General features: G+C 35.7%; 1 protein-coding gene across 2 annotated transcripts in view; it reads right to left on the minus strand.

Moving 5' to 3' along the window:
* Positions 1-9,195, minus strand: part of LOC101496374 (uncharacterized) — a 31,839-nt gene extending 22,644 nt beyond the window's left edge. Inside the window, exons 1-4 of one of the 2 annotated variants that reach the window (XM_004509972.4) lie at positions 8,693-9,194; positions 7,895-7,978; positions 3,907-4,047; positions 3,398-3,463 (exon numbers count right to left, since the gene is read on the minus strand). In XM_004509972.4, coding sequence (XP_004510029.1) covers positions 3,398-3,463; positions 3,907-4,047; positions 7,895-7,978; positions 8,693-8,983 — 582 coding nt within the window. In that variant the 5' untranslated portion in view covers positions 8,984-9,194. Of the gene's footprint in view, positions 1-3,397; positions 3,464-3,906; positions 4,048-7,894; positions 7,979-8,692 lie in introns of both variants that reach the window. The other variant, XM_073363822.1, reaches the window with a different exon arrangement.
* Positions 9,196-11,069: the final 1,874 nt, after the last annotated feature.

Below are 11,069 nucleotides of genomic sequence, written 5' to 3' on the forward strand. Positions count from 1 at the left end.
AACCTCCTCAAGTAGTTATCCCTCTCCCACACACTCATATTCCTATCGAACCTGCCAAGTCTGCCCCTCAACCTCCCTGACCACTATAAACATATCACCGTCAATGCTTACCCTCTGTTGTGTCTGTTCCTGTTCCCATTATAGACTCTCCTCCGACACCACCTCCAGATCCAGTCCTGCCACCTGAGCCTGACCTTCCCATTGCTCTTCGTAAGGATATTCGCACCACCCGTAATCCATCTCCTCATTATATTGATTTGTGTTATCATCGTCTTTCTCCTTTACATTACACTTGCTTGTCCTCCTTGTCTTCTGTTTCTATTCCTAAAACTACAGGTGAAGCATTATCCCACCCTGAGTGGAGGCAAGCAATGCTTGATGAGATGTGTGCTCTACAAAGCAGTGGTACTTGGGAATTGGTACCTCTACCTCATGGGAAGTCGGTAGTCGGGTGTCGTTGGCTTTATACAGTGAAGGTTGGTCCTGATGGTAAGATTGATCGATTTAAGGCTCGTTTGGTAGCCAAGGGATATACTCAGATTTTTGGGTTGGATTACAGTGACACATTCTCACCGGTTGCCAAAATGGCATCTGTCAGACTATTTTTCTCCATTGCAGCAATTAGACATTGGCCCCTCCATCAGCTTGACATTAAAAATGCCTTTTTGCACGGTGATTTTGAAGAGGAAGTGTATATGGAGCAACCACCAGGATTTGTTGCTCAGGGGGAGTCTTCCAACATGGTTTGTCGGCTACACAGGTCCCTTTATGGTCTTAAACAGTCTCCTAGAGCTTGGTTTGGCAGATTCAGCTCGGTAGTACAAGAATTTGGTATGATCCGCAGTGAAGCCGATCACTCTGTATTTTATCATCACTCAGCTCAAGGGTGCATCTATCTTATTGTTTATGTGGATGACATTGTTATAACTGGTAGTGATCAGCAAGGAATACTCCAGTTAAAACAACATCTCTCAAATAAATTTCAGACTAAAGACCTTGGTAAACTCCGTTATTTTCTGGGTATTGAAGTAGCTCAATCTAAGGATGGCCTTGTAATTTCACAAAGAAAATATGCTATGGATATCCTTGAAGAAACCGGCCTACTAAATGCCAAGTCAGTTGATACTCCTATGGATCCAAATGTCAAACTCCTACCCAATCAGGGGGAGCCTCTATCAGATTCAGGAAGATATAGGAGATTGGTTGGAAAATTAAACTATCTCACAGTCACTCGTCCTGACATTTCCTTTGCTGTCAGTGTGGTAAGTCAGTTCTTAAATTCTCCTTGCCAAGAACATATGGATGCTGTAATCCGGATTCTTAAATACATCAAAAGTGCACCTGGAAAAGGTCTCATTTATGAAGACAGAGGACATACTCAAATAATTGGCTACTCAGATGCTGATTGGGCAGGCTCACCCATAGATAGACGATCAACTTCCGGGTATTGTGTACTCATAGGAGGAAATTTAATATCTTGGAAGAGTAAGAAACAAAATGTTGTTGCAAGATCCAGCGCTGAGGCAGAATACAGGGCCATGGCACTAGTAACATGTGAACTCATCTGGCTGAAACAGTTACTGAAAGAACTTCAATTTGAAGAGACTAGCACAATGACATTAATATGTGATAATCAAGCTGCATTGCACATTGCCTCGAATCCGGTGTTTCATGAGAGGACCAAGCATATTGAGATTGACTGCCATTTTGTTAGAGAAAAGATTGAATCAGGTGACATCATCACCAGCTTTGTCAAATCCAATGATCAGTTAGCAGATGTGTTTACAAAGTCATTGCGAGGTCCTAGAATTAGTTATATATGTAACAAGCTAGGTGCATTTGATTTATATGCTCCAGCTTGAGGGGGAGTGTTAAATACTATAGTAGAATGTAAATAATATATATGGGCTGTAAGTATGTAAGTATTCTGGCCCGTTAGCATTATATAGTAGAATGTAAATAATATATATGGGCTGTAAGTATGTAAGTATTCTGGCCCGTTAGCATTACTGTAAATTAGGGTTATTTAATACCCTGTGTCTATATAAAGAGATTCCGCTGTGTAGTTGAAACACACGGGTTATTCATAATATATGCCTCTCAATACTCTTTATATTCAACAATCGTGATGAGGCCTTACGTCAACTTAAGTATCATTTGAACAGGGCTCAAGAACAGATGAAGAGGTATTCGGACAAGAAAAGAAAAGCATATTCATGTGAAGTGGGTGAGTGGGTATTTTTGAAGCTCTGGCCCCATAGACAGCAGACGGTGACTAAAAGGATTAATCAGAAACTGGCTCCACGGTACTTTGGACCATTTCCTATCCTAAAGAAAATAGGGGCAGTGTCCTATAAGTTGAAGCTGCCTGAAGGAAGTAGAGTGCATGCAGTGTTTTACATTTCACAACTCAAGAAAGCTATTGGAGACTATTCTGATGGACCTCGACTACCAGATGAATTAGAAATGGAAGCAGAAGAAGGGGGAGAACCGGAAGAATTGTTGGCTGCAAGATCAGTGATGAAAGAAGGACAGCTGGTGCATTGGAAAGAAAGAGTTGTAGAAGACACAACTTGGGAGGATGAATTTTACTAAAAAGTCAATTTTCATCTCTCAGCCTTGAGGACAAGGCTGCAGTTCCTAATGGGAGTAATGACATAATTATTGGGTCTAAGAATAGTGAAAGGACCAAACCTGCAGTGTGGAGAACGTATGTCCGCAAGGGTAAGAAAGAGAATAAGCAGTCTATTAATGACAGGGCAGAGAAACTCTCTGAATTCTAGGGATTTCAGTTACACATAGGGGAATAAATTGAGGAGGGTAGTGTAGTATTGCTCATGAATAATTATTGTTATCATTGAATTAGGAGAATACGATTTTCTCTGGAGGAGCTATGCTCTGGGCTATACACTGTATCAGAATTTTCCCTTCTTCCATAAATAAATAAATTCTCATTTCATCTATCATTTTACTGTTCATAGATTCCTATTTTTCTGTGACTCTATCACAGACGTTCAGATTAAGAATGGGATATAATTATAAAGCATATAATATTTCATGGAGGAAAAGAAGAAAATGAGTAGTTTTGTCTTTTAAGTAAGTTGTACTTACAACAAGAAATTCTGCATTTACTTATTGAGTAAAATAAATTGAGTCTTGTCCTAATCTTCCCCTTTAGCTTTGTTCTATCATCATAACTACTTTTGAAATCAAACATACACTAAAATATGTGTGTTGTCCAATCCTTCATTTATAAGCAAATCAAACGGACCAACATAGCCTTACTCGTAATATTCATAGAAGTTGGGATAACAAATAGAGTTTACATGCATTATCAACAACCATAGCAAGTTATTATCAACAGATTATCAGAAAAGAAAGTTTAAGCTAGTCATACAGTTGGAGTACTCCACTCAGGCACCACCCACAGACCTTTAGTAACTTCTACTGGACGAAACGATTCCTGTAAGCATAGGTAGAGATGAGTTTGATATTTTATTTTCAAAAACAAGTTTTAGCATGTATAATTTTTTTAAATATTAAGGATAGGAAACAACATACACCATTCAAGAATATTAAGGTATTAACCCAGACTATTGACAAAATTACATCTTTACATGCTAAACTAGTTTCTGGTTCACGCAAGAATGTCCTTTCATTTTCACTTGAGCCCCACAAATACAATAAATGATTTGAGAAAAACACTAAAAGATTGAGAAAGAAATTTCTGCTGTACTTCTTCAGAGTGAAAAACAAAAAAATGCAACCTACTTATCACAAACTTCTATACATATACTACAATATCAGATACTATATGCACACAAGTTGGATTCAATCACCTAAGTAGCTTAACAAGAGATCAGACAATGAAAAGTAAAATGAACAAAATAAGCAAATGATATTGACCTGAGATCTCTTTATCCAGTCCTCCTCCTCGATAGCTTTAATTTCGTATCTTGGTTTCTCCTTGAAACCAATAGAATCAAATGCATGGGAAATGCTCAAATTTATATCCTCTTCTTGTGGATAGATAGAAGTAATGCAAATCTACAGAAAATAATATTTGTATAGAACTCAGAAATAAATAATACTACTGCCTTCGACATCAAATTTAAGAGATGTTTATTTAAAATACAGTAAAAAAAGACTGTGACAAATAAATATCACATTCCCTAATACTAGGCCCCTAAAGAAAATCCTATATAACGTAGCTTGGAACTTGGAAGGTCATAGATTTTCAAAATTTCTTAAGAGTTTGACAAATAGTAGAATAAGTGAAAATGAATTAGAAAAACGTAATGTGTTGTTCTTTATGGAATTTGTATACAGTGTGTTATTTATAGTGCTGAATGTCTAGCTGACTTATAACCAAATCTAACCATTAAACAACCTAAAAGCCAGTCAGATAGGACAGATATTACACTTGCAAATTCAATCCAAAGTAACACTCACAAACAAAAGAGAAAGACACGCTATAGAATTGTAATTGCCAAAATGAGTATAACAGTACTGAAAGAGACAGCGGAATGTCGACAATAATAAATATAAGAAATAAGAAGAATACATGAATAGGCAACTGTTTGCACCTCCTTGCCCAAGCCAGATGCTAGACTCCATAAACTAGAGTATTTTTCTGCAGCAGACCACAGGTTACATTCCCTCCCATTTCCTTGCTCCTCCAGCTCCTAGAAGCCAATCCTTTTCAACTCTCCCCTAGTCTGCCACACATGTCCCTTTTTATCTTTTCCTTGAATACACCTTCCATTTCTTACGGGCATGGCATACTTGCTACCTTATTAAGCTCCAAACCTCCATCACACTATTAGGATTCATAGCCTCATCACTTGCCCTTCCTTGAAATACAGTCGTGTCCTCGGGACTAAATGAAGAAATCAATTGCAGATAACAAAGTCTTCCTCCTAGGCTTTTCATTTAATTAGTAGTGTAGAGACTAGATCGGCAATTTGAAATTGAGTTTGTTTGGCCAACACCACCTTAGGTTCTGAGAATCCTCTAACTGTCCATTTCTGCAGGCAAAGTTTGTTTTACTGGCAGCTTCTCACTGGCTTTTTCAACAGTGACACATGAAATACTGACTGGATTTTAGAAGTAGGTGGAAAATTTAACTTGTAAGCCATTGGTCCCAACTTTGCTATCACTTTAGAAGGGCCTTGAGGTCTGAATTTGAGAAAAAACAACTATCTAAAAACCAGATCTGCTTTGATCAGCCCTCTTAGTCATACTGTTCAGAGATCACAGATTATGATATTTAGGTTGTCTTGAAGCCTCATCTCAACCAGTCAATTCTCTTGCAACTACCTTACCCGCACTTTCCTAGGCAAAAATTGCAAAACAGTAGGTGGTTTTCAGCCATATATTTCTTCAAACGGACTAATATCTGTTGAGATATTTCAAATATTTTTCACAACCTTAGCCATTTGTACTACAGTTGATTCTTGATGTTTTTTCCATAATCATTTGGGTCATCCAAGTTTAAAAATAAAGAAATTTGTTCCTATTATTTCCCATTTGCAAAGTCTTCAATGTGAGTCTTGTCAACTTAGTAAACATGCTTGTTCTTTTAAAAATAAAATGAAAAGTCAGTCCAAGTTTCAATTATAAATTGTTCATTTAGATGTATTCTGTAATTTTCATTGACAACTTCTCAAGATGCATTTGGATTTAAAGATCAATATGAATTAATTTTCATTAACTGACTTCTCAAAATTTTAATTCTGAAAGTTTTACTAGTTCAGTCACCAAAATCAAATTTAGTGATTGGTAATGCGAAATAATACTGTTTTAACTTATTCAAGTCTTTTACCATCTCAAGGAATGATTCATCAGTCTAGTTGTCCACACACGGCAAAACATATGATATTGCAGAAAGCAAACAGTGTCATCTTATTGATAGTTGGTACTTCTCATAGATTTATACTTCAGGTTAATTGATGTCCCTTCACAATTTAGGGAATATGCAGTCCTTACTGCTGGTTTTTTAATCAATCATATTTCATATTCTATGCTAAATCACACCACTCGTGCAACCAAGTATATTTTCCATAATGCTTGAGAATAAAAAAGGTTATAGGTGTTATTCTCCTCCAATACATTGTTTCTTTGTCTTTATCACTGTAGAAGTGGCTCTCTTTTACGATTTTTCAATATTTAACTTCAAAGGAAGAAACACTCAATCTCCCTTTTTCCTATTGCTTGTCTTAATCTTCCAACCATCACTCTTCAAGAAGATGGTTCTCGTCCTAAGGAACACTTATCATCATCGTCCTCATGAATCTTCTTCAGTATCTCAATCAGATTCTAAGTTAGGTTTCTGTAATTTTTAATGATTCTCTAGCTTCTTCGGATTAGCATTTATCTCATCTGGATTTTGTTGCAGCTTCTTTTGACCATCCTTCGTCTCAACAAGATCTTGAGCCCAGCGTTACATTACATTTTCCAACTTATCTTCCTTTTTCCATATCATCCTTCATCTACTTCATTAATCGTAATCATCGCCATATGTATGATTGTAAGTTAGGCTATATTATACTTTTTGACCTTTAAGTTATTTTTAGGTTTCACTTTGATCCCTTAAGTTTTATTTATTTCATTTTGGTCCCTTATGTTACAAACATTGGACGTTTTGGTTCCTAAAGTTATTTTCATTATTTTTTAGTCCCTTAAGTTATAAACGTCAAACATTTGAGTCCTTTAAGTTACAAAACTTAATCACTTTGGTCATTTAAGTTACAATGTTAGACATTATTAGAAAGGACCAAAGTGTATTATGTTTGCAACTTAAGGAACCAAAGTGTTTAATGTTTGCAGCTTAAGAGATTAAAATGGAACAAAAATAACTTGAGGGATCAAAGCATCTAATGTCAGTAATTTAAGGGACCAAAATGAAACAAACAAAACGTAAGGGACCAAAGTGAAACCTAAAAAGAACTTAAAGGACCAAAAATGCAATTTAGCCTTGTAAGTTATCATCGTGTTACTTCTGCTCTGTATATTTTCACCACCTTCTTGCCAGTTACTTCTATTCCTAAAACTTTCCAAGAAGCTAAATTTACCATTTAGGAGGCAGCAAAAAATGATTGAGGAAATGAAAGCAATAGATTTAACAACATTTGGTCTCTACCTCCTTTACCTTCAGATAAAAATCCTATAGGATGTCAATGGGTCTTCAATGTAAAAGTAGAACCAATTTGTATTGTGAATCGTCTTTTGGCTAGAAGATTTACTTAAATTTGACCAAGATTACAGAGCAACTTAAATATCAAATGGCCATGAACAAATGGCCTTTACATCAATAAAATACAATGTTGTCAAATAGCAATTATAGCAGCGCTATAGCGTTATAGCATAGCGGAATTAGAACAAATAGCAATTGTTTCGCGAGACACTATTTAATACAAAATATTGTCAAATAGCTGTTGTAACGGCACTTTAGCACTGTAGCATAATGGAATTTGAACAAATCGCTATTTTCTGCAATTCGCAATTGACAACACTGATTAAATGTTAAAAATCTTTTCTTGATACCGAGGGAATACATATGGAGCAACATACATGCGGAGCAACTTCCTAGGTTTGTTGCTCAGGGTAGTTAGAGTTGGCTTGTAAACTTCACAAATCATTCTATGGTCTTAAACAATCTCACCGATATTGGTTTGGAGGTTGGACAATTAAACTTGGGCATACAAAAATTTGAAATGATTCAAATTGAAGTGGACCAATCAATTATTTATAAATTGTTATCTAAGCATAACTTGTGTGCAAGGGAAGACATGATTATATGGTATCCTTTCCTCTTTTATTGCTTACAATATTTCTTTTCGCAAATTCAACTAATCTTCAAATCGAAAACAAACAAAATAAGCCAAAAGTGTACCTCATCTAGTGTTTGACATGCATCATTTTGATCCATGGTAACAGAACTTGCACCAAAGCATAAAAGTGCTTCTGAAAGCACATCCTTGTGAGCACAAAGAAAAGCTAAAGTCAAACATTTTGGCAACATTATAAGGTTTTCATGCCATTTGAAATTAAGCATTTATTTAATTGGAGTCTAGGGGTGTATCTCGATTGGCTTATATGAGTTTATCTACAGACAAACACTTGTGAGACTATTTGAGAGAGCATATAAAAACATCTTATGATATGTTCATAAGTTGTTTTCAACTTATCTCCATAAGCTCTCCAAGATAGTTTATGAAAACGACTTATAGTTTATATGAAAACAACTAAATTTTGTTTTATGTTTTGCTATAGAATTAGAAAGGTGTAAACCAATCAGTTAATAACAACCATTGATTTTGTCATTTTATCACACAATTATAACTGTCATCATCACAAAATAACTACACAATAACCATTGGTGTTGGATGTCAATGTAAAACTGTTTACATAGACGTGCATGTGCATCAAACTCATAGAAATATCTTATACATAGTGCATTTACTATACTATAAGCCTTTAATTCAAGTGTTTATCCAAAGAGGGCGCTAGGTGACACTTGATTCCACACAGACCCACGTACTTAAGTTACTACTTCAACAATGCAAATTAAAGTACTCAAAGTTATGGTCTGTTTGAAAATCATAAACTCACCTACTTCCTTTATATGCAACATTAAGATATACAAATAGTAAACAACAAAGAAAGTAAAAAAAAAAGGTTAAGTAATTACTGCATTATCTTTAGGACAGTGAATCAGAACCGAAAGATAGGGAGTTGAAGCCTTGTCTGGTAGAGCGGTTGAAGAAGAAGCTGCCGTATGAATTCTGAATTTGATTGGGATATTATTATTATGGGAAGGGCAGTGGTAACTAACTTTGTGACGATGTTTGGAGAGAAAAGTAAGTGAAGATGAGATTGATAGTGCAGGAGATGATGAGCGAATTAGGCGGCGGGAGAGCACCGTCGTGGAATGGGCACCAAGTGTGTAGGTTAGGTGTTTGAGGAAATGCCAAGACGCCATGGATGTGAGACCCTTCAGTTCGCGTGCATTTTTTAAATGGTTTTCTACTGTCTTTCTACTGAGATATCTTCCCCGTTTCCTATTTACATATGCTTTTAAAGGGTCGAATGGTGTTTTTCAAAGTACGGTTAAGCAAAGGGTGTTGCCGTGTTGGTATTTGGTCAAATGTGAAATGTGAAATGTGAAATACACCATATCACCGAATGCAGGTGAATCCGGGATTTCAAATTTATGATATATAAATTATTTTTTAAAATTGTGTAAAGTTGGTTAAAATGTTTTTTTTATTAATAAATATTTTAAATATTTTTGTCGAGTAGAAAGTGGAAGAAGTATTTTGATCGTTATTTATAATTTTAAAATTCAAAAACGATGGTTTATTCGAAAATACGACTATGATCATTAGTTAAAAGTATAAATTTTGTGTCCAAGAAAATTATTTTTAAAATTTTTAAAAGTTAAATACACATTTAAAAAGATTTACAATTTTCTTTTAATCATGGTAAGTCTAATCTTTAGAGCTAACATATCAATTTGAGTCATTGATATTTTTTAATATATTTATTTTTATATATCGATCAAAAATCAAATCCCTCGTAAAATAGTTAAAAAAATTCTCGTAAAATAGTTAAAATAATAAATATTTTTTAAATATTTTTATTATTTTTTATTTATTTTTAAATTTTTTATTATTTTTTATTTATTTTTAAATATTTTTATTATTTTTTTATTTATTAAACTAACAATTATTCATTTGTTAAAATAAAAACTAAAAAATTAAAAAAGTTATAGATGGTCGCATCTCTCGATCTCCTAATGCAGAAAAAAAAATTATCCTTCATGTGATCGCATGATAAAAATGCAATTTAATGAAAAGTTTTAAATAAAAAGAGATATAAATGAAAAAAAATCTTACGAGGTTTCGGTGTGGTGTTATTCGTTGCAATAGTTGGAAATCTTATGATAATCAAAATGAGACATTGAATACTTGTTCAAGGTTCAAAGATTTAACCACAGGCAAATCAAGATCCAACCAATTATAAACAAATCAAGCTTTAAACTGCCCCTTGGCCGGCTAAGTGAGCTTAATGGATACTATCCGATTTTGGTCGGCTTGGAGACATCAGAGGAAGACCGTCATTTCTATCCGGGTACGATCATAGCTTCATTCATTCGTTGAACCTTGGGGATAACCATTAGCATTGAGGTCAATCACCACACCACCTCTATCCTATCATACGACATTACATGACGCGAGAGTGCATGGTCAACACACACCTACCTAAAGCGCCTACGTTCCGCTTGCAGCCAATACAAGCACAACCTAACTTGCACGAGATTCAACAACCTTCTTCGGTCTCTTGCAGCGGGGAGGAACTTACTGATTAAACTATTTCCGAGTTTTGGATGGCAGTGAAACAATTGAGAAGGATCTTTGCTCCCGGTGACCGGCTTTGCGGGACCGCCATATGGCCTGGTCCACTCTTGGCTAAGCTCTTTGGGCGGGACTTTCTCGATCACAGCTTCTCTCACTGACAGACTAGCAATTCAATCAATCACTCATCATATAGAATAACGATCGACAAGTCCAGAGTGTGCACCAACGAGAGTACGCTGGAAAGATTCCCCGAATTTCTTTATATATGATAATAGTTAGAAGGTTTCCAATGGCTATCAGATAACAATGAGTGGACTGGCAAGCAAGATAGATAGCCCATAAATATCCAGGAAAGTTGTCAAAAAAATTTACTAGCTAACAGGGGTAAACTACTCATGCCACTACTAACCGCAGGAGAGAAAGCGGCATTAAGTAAGGTTATTCTATCCATTCCTCTACTCTAGCAAGACAGATAGAGGTAAGGGATCTTTGCTCCTCGTTCACATCCTTCGCGCATGAGTTGGGGGCCTTCTAGTTCTTGATGACCTTTGTTCATGCCCGTGGTGAGCAGTGGTCTCAAGGCTGTTTATGGCCACCTAGAACACGGTTCGCCTTCGGAAGAATAAAACAAACCTTCAAACCAGAAGACCTAGATTGGTTTGAGAGGCGTATAGGTCCTGTCTTACCATCCAGCTACTAGGTATTCAA

The sequence above is a fragment of the Cicer arietinum genome, chromosome 7, assembly GCF_000331145.2.
Source record: "Cicer arietinum cultivar CDC Frontier isolate Library 1 chromosome 7, Cicar.CDCFrontier_v2.0, whole genome shotgun sequence".
Lineage (NCBI taxonomy): Eukaryota > Viridiplantae > Streptophyta > Magnoliopsida > Fabales > Fabaceae > Cicer > Cicer arietinum.